This window comes from Brassica napus, chromosome C4 (genome assembly GCF_020379485.1).
Source record: "Brassica napus cultivar Da-Ae chromosome C4, Da-Ae, whole genome shotgun sequence".
Lineage (NCBI taxonomy): Eukaryota > Viridiplantae > Streptophyta > Magnoliopsida > Brassicales > Brassicaceae > Brassica > Brassica napus.
The window spans coordinates 52625441-52642309 of record NC_063447.1 but is presented as its reverse complement, the minus strand read 5'-3'; the positions used below and the strand labels follow the sequence as shown (position 1 = coordinate 52642309).

The 16869-nt window shown below is 40.3% G+C and overlaps 2 protein-coding genes and 2 long non-coding RNA genes across 4 annotated transcripts; 2 read left to right on the top strand and 2 right to left on the bottom strand.

Annotated features, from left to right (window-relative positions):
• Positions 1-969: 969 nt before the first annotated feature.
• On the top strand, positions 970-2463 carry LOC106436164. Its single transcript, XM_013877122.1, has 2 exons — positions 970-1653; positions 1765-2463. Exons 1-2 carry the CDS (start codon positions 970-972, stop codon positions 2461-2463), a joined length of 1383 nt encoding a protein of 460 aa, XP_013732576.1.
• Positions 2464-2856: 393 nt separating this feature from the next.
• Positions 2857-3739, bottom strand: LOC106436167. The gene is made up of 2 exons (XR_001287068.3): positions 3615-3739; positions 2857-3518 (listed from the first exon to the last, which is right to left on the bottom strand). It is a non-coding gene; the product is annotated as an uncharacterized LOC106436167 (long non-coding RNA).
• Positions 3740-3845: 106 nt separating this feature from the next.
• On the bottom strand, positions 3846-4740 carry LOC125585313. Its single transcript, XR_007322223.1, has 3 exons — positions 4460-4740; positions 4091-4370; positions 3846-3974 (listed from the first exon to the last, which is right to left on the bottom strand). It is a non-coding gene; the product is annotated as an uncharacterized LOC125585313 (long non-coding RNA).
• Positions 4741-13696: 8956 nt separating this feature from the next.
• Positions 13697-16835, top strand: LOC111198154 (aspartic proteinase CDR1-like). Its single transcript, XM_022718678.2, has one exon. The coding sequence runs from the start codon at positions 15481-15483 to the stop codon at positions 16789-16791; it is 1311 nt and encodes a 436-aa protein (XP_022574399.1). The 5' UTR covers positions 13697-15480; the 3' UTR covers positions 16792-16835.
• Positions 16836-16869: the final 34 nt, after the last annotated feature.

The following is a 16869-nucleotide window of genomic DNA, read 5'->3' as shown; positions in this document are numbered from 1 at the left end:
ATATAATTTCAGAGAATCATTCAGATTTTGTACCTGATAGAGCTATCTCCGACAACGTGCTCATTACACACGAGATGCTTCACTTCTTAAAGACCTCAGGAGCTACTGTCCACTGCTCAATGGATGTTAAAACAGACATTAGCAAGGCATATGACCGCTTGGAATGGTGTTTTATACAGGCGGTACTAGAAAATTTTGGTTTTGCGCCTACCTGGATCCATTTGATCATGCAGTGCATCACCACGGTCTCGTACTCCTTTCTCATCAACAATGAGGTTGCAGGCTGTGTGATACCAGAACGTGGGATTCGTCAAGGGGATCCCCTCTCTCCATACATCTTCATTCTATGCGGAGAGGTGTTGTCTGGTTTTGTAAAAGAGCACAAATCAACGGTACAATGGCTGGTCTCAGAGTATCCAGGAATAGTCCAAGGTTGAATCACCTTTTATTCGCTGATGATACCATGTTCTTCACCAAGACTGATCCGCAAAGCTGTGCTGCTCTTATGGAGATACTTAACGGGTATAAGAAAGCCTCAGGCCAGATGATAAATATAGCAAAATCTTCGATCTCCTTTTCTGTAAAAACCTCGCAAGAGGTACGTTTGAGAGTCAAGCAACATCTTAAAATTGAGAAGGAGGGGGGGGGGGGGGGGGTGGAGTTGGGAAATATCTGGGTCTACCTGAGCATTTCGGTAGAAAGAAGAAAGACCTGTTCACCTCCATTGTTGACAGGATGCAACAGAAGTCTTTAAACTGGTCTAACTGTTTCTTATCTATGGCAGGAAAGGCCACGATGCTGCAGTCAGTGCTCTCTCCCCTTCCCAATTTTGCAATGACCTGCTTTGAACTACCGGTTAGTCTCTGTAAACGGATCCAATCAGTCCTTACCAGATTCTGGTGGGACTCAAAAGATGGAGAAAAAAAAATCTCTTGGGTCTCTTGGGATAAATTAACATTACCGAAAGGTATGGGAGGCTTGGGATTCCGAGACATTCAGGCTTTCAACCAGGCTCTCCTTGGGAAGATAGCGTGGAGACTCATCAAAAAGCCAGAATGCTTACTTTCTCGCATTATGACCGGGAAGTATTGCAACTCTGCTTCTTTCCTCACAGTCAAAGCTGCCTCCTCCTTGTCTCATGGCTGGAAAGGCGTTCTCAAAGGTAGAGACTTGCTGATTCAACACCTAGGAAAAGCCATTGGTGATGGAGAGTCTACAAGCGTCTGGAAAGATGCATGGATCGACCCGGGCTCAAACTTAAAACCAACTGGCCCTGTCCTACTACAAGATCAAGATCTCCTAGTATCAGACCTCCTCTCGAGAGAGACTAAAGAATGGAACAGAGCAAAGGTGGAGAATCTGTTACCGGAACTCGCTTCACATATCCTCGCATTGAAGCCTAGTAAGCTTGGAGCTCAGGATGCTCATATATGGAATCTCAACAAGACTGGTGAGTACACAGCTAAATCAGGCTACATCTCCCTGCAATCACCAAAAATCCAATCGACTTTAGCACTCTTGGATACAGACGTTGTGGGTTGGGACTGGAACAAACACATCTGGTCACCTCATCTACTCCCCAAATTAAAAATGTTTCTCTGGAAAGTGGGGCAAAATGCTCTACCTACGATCGAGAACTTACAAAAGCAGGGAGTACAAATCACCACAAACTGTTGCAGATGCGGGGAACCAGAAACAACTCTTCACCTCTTGTTCCATTGTGACATTGCGAGGAAAGTCTGAGAACTTGGTCCCTGGAATCAGAGCTTCGACTCGTCCCAAGTTGTCTCCTTCAAATCAGCCCTCATCTCTTCAACCACTTGGAAGCCGCTTCCTCCTTACGGATTCACGAGCAACGCCCTTCCCTGGATCTTCTGGTTCCTTTGGATTTCAAGAAATCAACTGCTCTTCGAGAAGAAACCTTCTACACCAGCAAGCGTCATCCTCAAATCCCTCGTTGCAATCAAGGAATGGGATCAGACTCAACTACAGATCAAAAAGCCTCTCACAAACCCTCCACAAGCTACCCACTCTGATCTGAGACATAACCTCCACCCTCAAGCGATTCGATGTAACACTAACGCCGCCTGGGTATCGGGCAAAGCGGGTATGGCATGGATCTTCACAGACAGGGAAGGGTTGGAGCTGAAGCGGGGATCGATCTACCATGATCATGTCTCTTCGGCAGTAATGGCAGAAGCGATTAGAAACGCCCTCCTCCAAGCTGTCGATCTCAACATCAATCATATCTGGCTACGGTCAGACTCTCAAGTGCTCATCGGAGCTCTCTCATCGGGACGACATCCGACCGAGCTCTACGGAGTGCTCTCAGACATCTCTACGACTGAGCTATATTCTTTCACTTCATGTAGTTTCTCTTTCATCAAAAAAGAGTGTAACGGGCTTGCGGACTTACATGCCAAGGCCTGCTTGCATTCTGGCCCAAACCATTGTAGCACTTAAACTCTTTTTATTTACAAATGAATTTCAGTTGACCAAAAAAAAAAGAAGACAATTAGGCAAAGGATTGTATCTACTTGATACCATGAGAAGAAAGGGCTCGCAGGATTGTTGCAGCGTTGGTTTGATGCTCGCATTGAGCAAGGATAGGAGTTTAGAAAGCAAATATTTTGTTTCTAGATTTATTTTGTAAATGACATTCTTTTTTCATAATGGTCAATAAATTTAACTTTTCATCAAAAAAAATATTGTTCTCAGCATAAAAAAGATTTAATGTGTGGAGAAAAAATGAATTTTATGTTATTACTAATTTTTTTTGTCAGAATACTAAACTTTGTAGTTGTTAAAGAATGCTATTACTTAGTTTTATGTAAACTATATATCGACATACCCGCGTTATGTGCATGTTTTTGTTTATTTTTCCTTAAAAGTAATGAATTGTATGTATGTCAGGTTGAAGATCGCCAAAAATAGTAATGAAAAAATTTAACAAGGGGATCCTCTATCTCCCTATCTGTTTGTCATTGCCCTCAATAACTTATCGCTCATGCTGAACCAAGCTGCTAGAGAATTGAAGTTCAAATATCATCTACGATGTGAATCAGCCAGAATGACTCATCTCTGTTTTGCTGACGATCTCCTAATCTTCTTGGATGGCTCTTTCCAGTCTCTCCAAGCTGTTCTACAAGTACTTAAGGAATTTTAGCTTCGTTCCGGTTTGGCAGCGAGTGTCCAGAAGTCCTCGTTCTTCTCATCGGGGTTGTCAGACGCAGAACGTGATCTTATCCAATTCATCACTGGCATGCCGCAAGGATCGCTCCCAGTTCGGTACCTTGGCGTGCCCCTATGCACAAAAAAAGCTTACATTACTCAACTGTGAAGTTTTGATACAACAAGTGAAAAGGAAGTTCAACTCATGGAGTGTAAGAGCCTTATCATTTGCGGGACGCCTCTTGCTTATCAAGACAGTCATCGCTGGAATAACAAATTTCTGGTGTTCATCCTTCATGCTTCCGAAAGCTTGCATCAAACGAATCAACTCGCTATGCGGAGTTTTTCTGTGGAAAGGAAACATTGAAGATCGACACACAGCAAGGGTTAGTTGGGAGGTGGTGACAAAACCGAAGACAGAAGGAGGACTTGGAGTTAGAAACCTTGAGATTTGGAACAAAGCTTGTATATTAAAATTGATATGGCTGCTCTTCTTTGAAGCTGGTTTGATATGGGTTGCTTGGTGCACAGAAACGGTGCTCAACGGTGATCTCAACTCATTCTGGACAGTAAAACCAAGCACAAGGAACTCCTGGTTAGTAAACAAATTACTCAAACTAAGAAGTGAGATCTATGACTGGATTAAACTGAGAGTAAGGAATGGAGAAACTTGCCGCTTATGGACCGATAACTGGTCAACTTTTGGCTGTCTGAAAAGTTATCTAGCGACAGACTTGAACTCCTCTCTGGGAATCCGAGAAAATGCCACTCTGTCTTCCCTCTTCAGAAACAATCACTGGAACCTGCCACATCCACGATCGGAGAAACAGCTGCAGCTACATACTTTCCTAACTACAGTAGAATTGACAACAGAAGAGGACTTTTACGAATGGGAACTGGAGGGTAATATTCAAACAACCTTCTCAACAGGTAAAGTTTATGCAATCTTATCTAGACATGGAGAAAATGTTCCTTGGGTTCATATTGTCGGGATTGTCGGAGGGATTCCAAAGCATTCCTTCCTCTGTAGGCTATTTCTTTTGAATCGTTGTCCCACAAGAGACAGGTTACTGAGCTGGGGACTCCTAACTTCACCAACTTGCTTGCTCTGTAACTCCTCTCCAGAGTCGTGTGATCATCTCTACTTTTTGTGTCCTTACTCGTGGAGCTTGTGGTTCCCTCTAGCTCGTCGTTGCGGTCTGGATCCTCAACAACAATGGACCGATATCACAACACAACTTCAATCGTATAATAGCCGTAACCGGAGAGGAAGATTGATCCTACTAACCTGGCAATGTTGCATCTCATGTACTTGGCAAGAAAGAAACAATCGCCTTCACCGTAATACGTTCCGATCTGTTGATGTGCTGACTAGGCTGATTGATCGACAAATACGAGACAGAATTCTCAGCTACCGTGAAAGAAGTCCTCGGCTTTCCTCAAAGATGAAACAACAATGGCTTGCTTGAATCTTCACCTGCTTCATCGGATTCAACGACACAAACCTTCGTCCGTTTCATCTCCTCGATTTCTCTAATTTGGGCTAAGGCCTAGTTTTACTCTAAAGGCAATTAGGATCTTTGATTTGGGTACTTAATCTTTTGGGCTGATTAACTGGGCTGGCTGAGCCAAAAACACTAGCTGGAAGGCTTGTATCATTTTATTTTCTCTGCAATTTAAATATGAAATTACGTTCCAAAAAAAAAAAATTTAACAATTGTGGTATTCTAGTTATAGTGGAACTCAAAAGGAAATGGAATGGGTATGCATTGGTTATTATGGGATAAGCTATGTGAGCATAATGATGAAAGATGAATAGACTTTCGAGCATTGACGAAATATGGTTGTTTTGTTTTGGAAAAACAATTTTGTCGTCTCATAGAAAACTCCAATTCTTTATTTGTCCAGGTTTTAAAGGAAGATATTTCAGAGCCTTCTAAAATCAATACAATCATATTCGCCATCATAGCACAGTTTTTTTTTGTTTTTTGTTATTCAACCCAATTTCCTAATAATCAATCTATACACAATCATCCGAACTCCCAAATCCACAAATCATAACCTTGACCTAATAGTTGGTTTCTTCTTTTGTCAATGAGGTCCTCCCACATACATGGAAAAGAGGTGATGTAACAGCCCGGTTCCTGGCCCATAAATTTCTTTAGGAATATGGGCTTCTCTACGGCCCATTTGGCAAAGACCTAGGGGTTTCCTTCCCCTTCCTATAAAAAGAGATGCAGCTTCCCTTTTTGCTTCACTCAGAAACTGAAGCGAAGCTCTGCAGAGAATTCCCGGAGACCAGAAACCCTAGCCGTCGAGCTCTCTCCCCTTCTCTCTTGCGCCGCCTCTCTCTCTTCTCTCTCTCTCTCCTCGCCGTCGCACGCTCTCTCTCTCTCTCTCCTCGCCGTCGCACGCTCTCTCTCTCTCCTCGCCGGCGCCGTGTAGTGGTGGTAGTGACCAGATCTCAATCTCCTCTCCCTTCCCTCTTGTTTCCAGATCCAGATCTAGGCTAAGGTGGAGTCACTACAAGAAAACAGGGGGATTCTGATGGCCGAAATCGTCGGAAATTCGTCGGAATAGACCGATTCCGACGAATTTCTGACGAACCCGTCCGTCGGTATCGTTTCGTCGGAAAAAAAAAATTCGTCGAAATTTCGTCAGAACTTCCGACGACTTTCTGACGAATACCGAGAAACTTCATTCTGACGAACTTCCGACGATATTACGATGCGGATACACAAGACCAGAGTTCATCGGAAAAACTACGTACCGACGGAGAACGTTCCTCGGACACTTCCGACGTAGAGTGTTCCTCGGTGCATTCCGACGAACCTTGTCCGTCGGTAAATTCCGACGAACGAGGTTCGTCGGTAAATTCCGACGGATATATGTCCGTCGGTATATTCCGACGGATATATGTCCGTCGGTATATTCCGACGACCACTGTCCGTCGGTATATACCCATTTTTTTTTCAAATTAATTTTGCATTTTTATATATTTTTTGATATTAATAAATTTAAAAAATCAGAAATTTAAAACTAATAATATTATAAAATTTAAATTCATAAAAACCGAAATAGGAAAAAAACATTCATAAAGTTTAAAATTCATACAAACCAAAATAAAAAAAAACATTCCGAAAGTTTTAAAAAGCCGAAATAAACTAAGATGAACTCGAAGACATCAAACGATCTAGCTTCTGCATAATCTCGGTGTTGAACTTCTTCTGGGATGCCAACTCAGCAAGGATAGTGGCATTCTCCGAACGGATAGTGGCATTCTCGGAAAGGATAGTGGTGTTCTGCTCCTCCAATGCCCCAATCCGTTCATCTTTGTCATGTAGCTCTTCTAGAATCATGGGATCGGCATACGGAGCTTGTGAAGAAGATGCCGGATACGAAGAAGCACGACGGGCCAACCCAACTAAACGGTCTCCTTTCCTTTTAGGAACCGCCTACAAAAATATTTAAAGTAAGTAAATAGGGACAAGTAAGTAATCGACATTATTAAAAAATATATTAATAAAAAAAATTACCTTTTCAACCATCTCATTTATTTGCAATAGAGACAGGTTGGTTGAAGCTCCCGTGGAGTCGCCGTCATCAGAGAGAGGCTGAGATTGGGAAACTATTTCAGCTTCCACCAAATCAACTACACCTTTGATCACGGGGTCCTGAATTTGACCCGTCGTCTTGTTAGTGTGAGCCACCTTAATGAGTTGTAGACGATCAACGGGATTACCGTCATTTGCTTCGATCTAAAAAAACCGCCATTATTAGCCAAGAAATATATAAAATATTTATTTAAAAAATATAAAGATAAATAATAATAAAAAACTTACAAGTTCATCCTCCTTAGTAGACATAGAGCAAGCGCCGAGGTTGTGCACATACATACCTTTCCCGCCACGATCGCTCTTCCGGTTCCTGGAGTTCCTAGAAGACGTCTCTGCAGTTTCTTCCTTCTCCCAATGAGCTATCAACTGCTCCCACACCGACCCGTTGATGAACCGTGGCTTCTTGTTCTTCTGCCAAACTGTCTTCCACGAGTTTATCTGCTTTGTGTAAGAGTCCATGGCCTTTTCGTTGAATTTCTTACGGACTGTTTCCGTAAGATCGGAGTGCCAGTTGAACTCTTGCTACAAAAACAAACACAATTTAATAAGTAAATATATTTAAAAAAATGTTCAAACTTTAAAAAATGAAGAGTTACTATACCGCGAACTGACGAAACCACAACTCTCGTTCGTCGGAAGGGATCACACTCCACTTTGGATATCCAAAACGGAGCATGGAGTACATCATCTGGTTGATGCTCCGGCTAATGCCATTTTTCGACTTGGTGAACCTTTAAAAAAAATACAAGTTAGCAAGTTAATTAAAGGAAAAAATATAACGGTACAAATAAAAAAAATACTAACCAAGTGCTATGGCCTCGTCGTGGGTTGGTTTGGAGAAACGGGAGATGCTCTCGACCTGGTTGTTGAACCAATAGATGAACCGGCATGACCCCCGGATCCTGTTGAGCAGCAGCGTGAGGGGCAGCGTGAGGGGCTGAGGGAGCTGGAGCGGAATATATGCGGGAACCGAGTCATGAGACGATCCCGATGCACGGGAACTGCTCACCGAACTACGTCGAAGACGGGCTGCGGGGCGGGCTTCATCATCGGCCCTAAAAAAAAAAATTAACCCATCAAACATATTTTCAAATCATTTATATTTTTAATGTTTTCATTTATATATTTACAAAAGGTTTTATAAACGTTTAAAAAAAACTATTAAACCTTTTATATATATATATATATATATATATATATATACAAAATTATAAAAAAATTATAAATATAGAAAAATGTTGTTAAAAATTTATAAATGAAGAAAAATGTTGTTAAATATTTATATTTTTTTTAAAAAAAACGTTTTATTATACATAGTTTATTAGTGGAAACTTATAAAAAATTTTAAAAAATTTTAAAATTTTTATTATACATGATTTACATATATATATATATATGTATACAAAATTATAAAAAATTTATATATATAGAAAAATGTTGTTAAATATTTTTAAAAAGTTTTAAAAACGTTTTATTATATATATTTCATTACTGGAAACTTGAAAAATGTTTTTAAAAATAAAAAACCGTTTTAAAAAATCAAAAAACGTTTTTAAAAATCAAAAAACGTTTTTAAAAATAAAAAAATGTTCCAAAAAAAACTAAAACAACAATCCAAACAACAATCCTAACTTATATATCCTAAACTATCCATTCAATCCTAAAATTTTCAATCAAACAACCTAAAATCCGAGATCAACTTCCAAAACCCTAAACAATTGATAAAAAAGAAGGTTTGGGATGATTCTTACATGATTTGGGGTTTGGGGAAGAGATATGAGGGTGAGGAGAGGATTCGCCGGTGAAGAGAGGTGGAGAAAGGCCGGAATCGCCAGAGAGGGGGAGAAATCGCCGGAGGTTTTTTGTGAGAGAGAGGCCGCGGAGATAAGGAAGAAGGAAGAAGAAGGGTTTTTATTTCCGAGGATTCCGACGGACACGGGTTCGTCGGTGTTCCGTCGGTATAATTAAAATATACCAAATGCCGATTCGCGAAAATTTTCAAGCGGTTTGGTTCTCCCGGGCTAATTGAAATTCCGACGGAATGTGTCCGTCAGTATTTTCCGACGGACACATTCGTCGGTATATTCCGACGGAATTCCGACGACTTAGTGTTTAGGGTGTTGATTTCAAGTTTCTAAATGCAAAATCCAAATCTTTGATAATATATATAGTATTTGCATAAAGATTTAACAATAAAAATGTTTTATAACACGATTTTACACAACAACATTTTTTGTAGTGTAAGCTTATATAAATATGATTGTATAAGTATATAATGTTAAGATGAGATGTTATGAAAACAATGATATGCATACATAAATATTTTAATGAGTTGTTATATTTGAACGGTTGCGATCTAATACTATACTAAACACTTATTATGTGTTATTTTCATAGTTTTGGCATCTAAATTTATAGATTTTTATGATTGAAACTTTATAGAAAAACATGTCGTCGGTATTTTCCGACGAAATACCGACGACCTTTCCAATTTTCAATGAAACCCGTTGTCGTCGCTATGTCGTCGGTATATTGCGAGGGATTTCCGACGGACCATTAAAAAAAAAAAAAAAAAAAAAAACTAATCAGAATCTTCTGAATCTTCATCAAACTCCCCAACCTCGGCTTCCGGCTCTGAATGTACGACAGCATCATGTCCAAACACAGTCAAATTCTCAACGAGTTGAACATTTTCCAAATCTTCAACTGCCTGGGCGTTGCTGGTAGACTCTGGTTGCAATGGTTCATCATCATCAGAAGTTCCATCCACTCGTCCTCTTGGGTTGATTTGCGTTACAGTAACCCATGGATCGTCTCTGTACGTCACCCGAGGGTAACTGATGTAGCACACCTATACATATCAATTATACAAGTATTAGTAAAATATATAACATTAATTAATTATATTGGTAAAAAATTATGAATAGATTGACATACCTGATCAGCTTGCGAACCAAGAATGAAGGGATCATAATATTGAAGTTTCCGCCGCGAATGAACTGATGTAACACCAAACGCATCAATCTTCACTCCTCTATCTGGGGTGGTGTCATACCAATCACAATAGAATACTACACAACGCAATCCAACCATTCCAGGAAATTGGATTTCCAATATTTCTTTTATGTTGCCGTAGTAGACATCGTCACCAGAAGAAGATGAAACACCAGCATCATATGTTGTCTTAGAATGACCTTTCCTTGTGAATGCATATCCTCGCGTACAAAATTTAGGATATGATTTGACCACATAGTTTGGTCCCTGCACAAATTCGCGTATCCAATCATCGAACACAAGACCTCTGGCCAAACCATCATTCACCTATAAATTAAAAACATATATGATTGCAAAATTAATTAGTTTATATATATTAAATTTAAACTAATCATTTGCATAGGGTAATATGATATATGACTCACATAACTACGAAGCCACGCAGCAAATCCGTTATCTCTAAGTTGTCGAAGCTCATCTTCTGTTGCATGCCTGTGAGTCATACGCAACTCCGCCATATATACACTATATACAAAAATATTATCAATATGAAATAAAATTATTGAATATTAATCTAACAATAAATGAATAAATATTTTTACCTCTCATATTGTAGAACATCTTCACAGTTGGTGAGCAAATATGTTTGCAAATGAGCGTGCTCAGTGTCCGTAAGTCTCCGCTTCGTGAATTTTCCACTAAGTCGTCCTATTTCCTTGAACATGCTTGGGACAGTAACATGATATGTTGCTCTCTCCCCTCTATCATCATGCCGAGCAGGTCTTCGGTGTTTTGTATGCACTTCTGGTGGAAAATAATTTTCAGCAAAGATTGCAGTTTCTTCATTGATCACCTGTGCCACTATAGATCCTTCCACCCTGCTTTGATTTTTGACCATCTTCTTCAGATGATGCATATAACGCTCAAAAATATACATCCATCTGTACTGCACAGGACCACCAAGTTCCAATTCTCTTGCGAGATGAATAGCAAGATGTTCCATTACATCAAAGAATGATGGAGGAAATATCTTCTCAAGGTTGCACATGCTGACTGGTGCGTTTGTCTTCAAATTATTAATACCCTCTTCAGTCACTACTCTGCTGCATAAGTCGCGGAAGAAAACACTAATCCCTACATAGATAAAAGACATAATTTTCGTAAGTATTAAGTTTTTATAAGCATAATTGTTAAATATAAAAATAAATTAAATTGTAAAAATATAATATACCTGCAATTGCTTCATGAACATTACGTGGCAATAATGCTGAAAAAGCAAACGGAAGGAGGCGCTGCATAATTACATGACAATCATGACTCTTCAAGCCAGTAAACTTTCCTTCGCTTCTATCAACGCAGTTCCCCAAATTTGATGCATATCCGTCAGGAAATTTCACTTTATCTGTAATCCAATCAAAGAACTCTTCTTTTCTAGCACCATCTAGCCGATAAATGGGAAAAGGGGCCGTACCGTTCTCATCAACGTGAAGTTCAGAACGATCACAAATATCGACTAAATCCAACCTTGACTTCAAATTATCCTTCGTTTTACCTTGGATGTTAAGGACTGTGTTCATCAGATTATCGAAGAAGTTCTTCTCAATATGCATGACATCTAAATTATGCCGCAATAGATGACTCTCCCAATATGGCAGATCCCAGAAAATACTCTTTTTGTGCCAGTTATGTAGCTCTCCAACCGCATTGACTCGAATGTTTTCATGTCCACCTACATCTGGCGTCCTTTCTGCATCAAAATACCTAAACTGCTTCAACAAATCTTTCCCACTAACTTCCTCAGGTGGACCATCAAACACCTGCTTGTTCTTCGTAAACGAAGTCTTACTCCTGCGGTATGGATGATCAGGTGGTAGAAATCGTCTGTGACAGTCAAACCAACACGTTTTCCTTCCGTTCTTTAGTTGGAAAGCATCTGTGTCATCTTGACAATATGGACATGATAGCTTCCCATGTGTTGTCCATCCAGATAACATACCATATGCTGGAAAGTCACTTATTGTCCACATAAGTACTGCCCGCATCTGAAAGTTTTCTTTGCGCGAAACATCGTATGTCTCAAAACCATGCGCCCATAGTTGTTGCAACTCATATATTAGTGGTTGAAGAAACACATCTAGTGATCTTTTAGGATGATCTGGCCCGGGGACGAGAATTGAGAGAAACAAAAACTCTCGTCGCATGCACAAGCTCGGCCGTAAGTTGTACGGTGTCACAATAACTGGCCATAGAGAATACTGCCTTCCATGCTTTCCAAATGGGCTGAAACCATCAGTAGATAATCCAAGATAAACATTTCTTCTCTCTTCCGCAAATTCTGGATATGTTGACTGGAAATGTTTCCAAGCCTTTGCATCTGAAGGATGTCTAATCTCACCATTTGTGGAATGCTCTGCATGCCATCTCATTGCTTTTGCTGTGCGCTCACACTGATACAACCTCTTCAATCTTTCCGTCAAAGGCAAATACCACATTCTTTTGAATGGGATCGGAACTCTTCCCCTCGTCTCCTGATAACGAGGTTTCCCACAAAATTTGCATACATTCCGTGTCTCATCCGCTCTCCAGTAGATCATGCAGTTGTCAATACATACATCTATCACTTCATACGGTAGTTGAAGACCTGCAACAAGTTTCTGAACCTCGTAGTATGAACCCGGTGCAAGGTTATCCTCAGGTAGAATACCTTTGACAAAATCAGTAATCGCATCCATACATTCTTCAGCCAAATTATAGTCTGTCTTAATACCCATTAATCTAGTTGCAGATGATAAGACTGAATGACCATCTCTACAATTTTGATACAAAGGTTGTTTTCCTGCATCCAACATGTCAAAAAATCTCCTAGACTCGGGGTTTGGTTCTTCCCCTCTATAATGATCATGTACCATCTGCTCAGTACCTACACCATAATCTATATCCGTTCTAGATTCTTCTAACCTAATATCAGGCTGAGGTTCACTAACAGGCTGAGGTTCGCTAGTACTACCATATTCATAACCAGTTTCCCCATGAAGGTACCAAACTTTATAATTACGTGAAAACCCTTTCATATACAAATGAGTCCAAACATCAAATTCTTTTATAACCTTATTATTATTGCAAGAAGAGCAGGGACATCTTAACATACCACTTTTTGCATCCGGTTGCTGTTGAACAAGCCTCATGAATTCTCCAATCCCTTGAACGTATTCTTCCGTAAGCAAATTGGTGTTCGGATCCAAATGAGGTTTATCCATCCACGAACGATAATAAACTTCTGAAGACATGATTTTCACGGAATTGTTATGACTAAAGAGAATGAAGAGAGAATGAAGTGTGAATGAGTTGAATGAGGAGGGGTTGTATTTATAGGAAATTGCTTACGGACCTCCGACGACTTTCCGACGAAATTCCGACGGATGTAAAGCAGTCCGTCGGAATTCCGTCGGAATTGTCCAATCTCACACAGCTATACAACGGTCATATATATTTGTCGGCAACGGTCACATGGTTCGTCGGAATTCCGTCGGAAAATACCGACGGAATTTCGACGACTTTGCTGTTAATCGGAATGTCGTCGGAAATTCATCGGAATAAACCGACGGACTTCCGACGACTACAACGGTTACATTTTTTATCGGAATGTCGTCGAAAAGTCGTCGGAAAATTCCGACGAACCATATTTCGTCGGAATTCCGTCGGAAACGGCCGACGGAATTCCGACGACTTATTTTTTTTGGATTTGGTCGGAAATTTGTCAGTATTCCGTCACAAATGTCCGACGACCTTGGTGTCCGTCGGAATTTGGTGTGTTTTCTTGTAGTGAGTGTCTTGAACCCATCTTGTTCTCATGTTCTGTATACTCCTTTATGTTGGAGTTAGGATTGATTAGACCCTGTTTGAAGAGCTAGGATGATAGAACCTGGTTAATACTAGGTTGATAGATGAATGGATCATGATGCATAAGAACTCTCATACTGTTAAATGGGACTTAATGAACTGTCTTATGTTGTTGTGGTGGTGAATGATTAGTATTTGATGCTTGTATGCTTGGATGTGTAGTCCCATGAATGGTTTGTCATTAAAGCTAGGATGCTAGGAAGAATGAATGCTAAGATGATAGATGACTACTAATTGCTGTTGGTATTGTAAGTGAAACATGAGTGCGATGTGTATTTTGTGTGACACTGATAACGGGAGGCGTCTAGTGATTGAGTCCAAGTACAAGTCTAAATGAAAAAGGAAAGTAAATGAGAATGGGAAGGGATAAGTGAAAATGATAAGGATGTGAAAGGATAAGTAAAAGTATGAAAGAATGATGTTACGGTTAAGCATGGGCGGGGAAGCATATAGAGTCTAAGGAAAGTATGTGTGGCAGTAGTTCTCGTTAGGTATCCATAGGATATGTGGCGAATCCACAAGAATATGGAAGCACCCATAGAAGATGTGGCCAATCCACAAGAATATGGGGTAGAAGCCTAGTAGGAGCTACCCACTGATGATAAGAACGTGTGCCAACCGGGAGAGGTGGGATATAAAAACGTGCATCATGGTCGGGTAACGAGGAGTTAAAGGTGTCATAGGATCGAGTCGGTCTAGTATGAGGAGACGGTTCAGTCTAGGGTTTAACGTGTGTGGCAATGAGTGGGATCATTGTATTGATTGATTGCTAGGTTGCTAGAAATGTATGGAGTTGAATGTTTGGAAATAATGATGATGATGATATGAAATGATGAAAATACATTACCTGATTGTAGTGGCTAGTCAGTCCTAGTTCCCGCTTAGAGTAGTATAGAGTGTCATGCGGGCAGGCTGGTCTAGAGCCACTTCACTGAGTAACTTGTTGCTCACTCCTCCATTTCTATTTCCCTGTGCGCAGGACTGTAAGTAGAAGTATATGGATGTGGGTGTGACGGTATTTCAAAGAAGGTTTTGCGCCCGTCGACTCTCGGGACCAGTAACGGGACACGTAGGGTTGTCTAAATGAGTAGACACATTTCCATAACGCCCCTTCAATAACCCCGGTCGGACGCCGGGGATCGGAACGTTACAGGTGACCTCCCAAAACCACTAAATCAGAATTGTGCGGCACAGTGATATTTTTGCTCACAAGATAGCTCTCTAATATATTTTAGATTTATACGGTCACCGACCACTAGGTCATCTCGGTCGGGTTAGCCCTGTCCATTTTTAGAAAGTACTATCGTTGAGCCTTCGTTTCTCCTTTTTAGGAGACGTTAGTTCCATTTCCATTATATTCGTTAACTATTTTATTTCGAAAAGGATTATGTTCGTTAACTTCTCAAGTTCAAAAATTTTTTTTTGCTTTTCTCAAATTTTCCAACTCTCTAGTCGCGATATAAGCTGGGGTGTACAAAACGCATAGTTTTTTAATCATCTTACATTTTCTGAATAACCCGGGGTTCATCATTCATGAACAATTACGTAAAATATACATTTCGCTGTATATTATGAAGTAATATAATTTCCAACAATGAAACGTCAAAATGGAAAACCATAGTAAACTCTTAATTAGAAACAAATTGTTAAATATTCAAAAATGGAAATAACAAAATTGGTAAAGTGACAAATCAGGAGAATTAACAATAACGACTAAAGTCCATACTGTATAAATATATACATGAATGATCAAGAAGTTGCATTGTGTCTCAAAACCTAAAGATCTTATTCGATCACCATGTCTTATGCAACCAGAATGATGAGCGTTACACTCTCTCTTCAAATCATTACAGCTTTTCTCTTTATTACCGCCACAGCCTCATCACCTCCAAGCGGCTTCACCATGGACCTAATCCACCGTCGCACCAATTCATCTTCTTCTCGACGCTCTAATACTTATGATCAACTCCGATCATCTCCTTACGCCGACATCTTCTTTCAAACCTCCGAGTATCTTATGAAACTCAAAATCGGTACTCCTCCTGTCGAGATAGACGCAGTCTTAGACACAGGAAGCGAGATCATATGGACACAATGTTTGCCTTGTCTTAACTGCTACAAACAACGCAATCCAATATTCGACCCTTCCAAGTCCTCAACCTACAAAGAGCAATTAAAGTGCATTACCCCTAACCCCTCTTGTGATTATACTTTGCTATACGGGGACCAAAGCTACTCCAGAGGAAGCTTAGCAACCGAGACCGTCACCATCCAATCCACTTCTGGCCACTCCTATGTAATGCCTGAAACAGTTATTGGATGTTCGCACAACAGCTCAGGGTTTAGAACAACCGCCTCGGGCATTGTTGGTCTAAGTTGGAAATCTTTATCTCTCATCTCTCAGATGGGCAAAAATATGCTCGGTGCCTTTTCCTACTGCTTCTCCCCTGAGGGAACAAGTAAGATCAGCTTTGGAAGTAATGCTATTGTGTCAGGGGACGGGACTGTATCAACCACTATGTTTACGAAGAAGGAGAAACCCGGTTTCTATTACCTAAACCTAGACGCGGTCAGCGTTGGGGAGGCTCGCGTTGAAACATTGGGGACCCCGTTTCACGCCGTAGACGGTAACATATTAATAGACTCTGGAACCACTTTAACCTACTTGCCTGCAAGCTACTGCAGCCTAGTGAGGGAGTCAGTGGAGAAGGTTGTGACTGCGGAACGAGTAACTTTCTCGGAGATCGACACACTTTGCTACAAAACGAATACGATGGATATCTTTCCAGTGATCACGATGCATTTCAGTGGAGGTGCAGATCTTGTTTTGGATAAAAACAATACGTATATGGCTAATGGACAAGCCATTTGTCTGATGATTATGTGTGGTCCGATAACACCAATTGCTGAAAAAGCTGTCTTTGGCAACAGAGCACAGAACAACTTCTTGGTTGGTTACGATCATTCTTCACTACAGGTTTCATTTAAACCCACCGATTGTGGTGTTACACAAGACATGCCAAGAGACTCAACTTCTGCAGCGTCGTTTTTACAGTTGAACATTAAGTTTGTTTTATTTATAGTTGCCCTTTCACTAATTAGACTATAGAGAATGGTTTATTTTATTTATATATATATATATATATATATATGTCCTTTCATTAATAATACCATAGAGAATGGATTT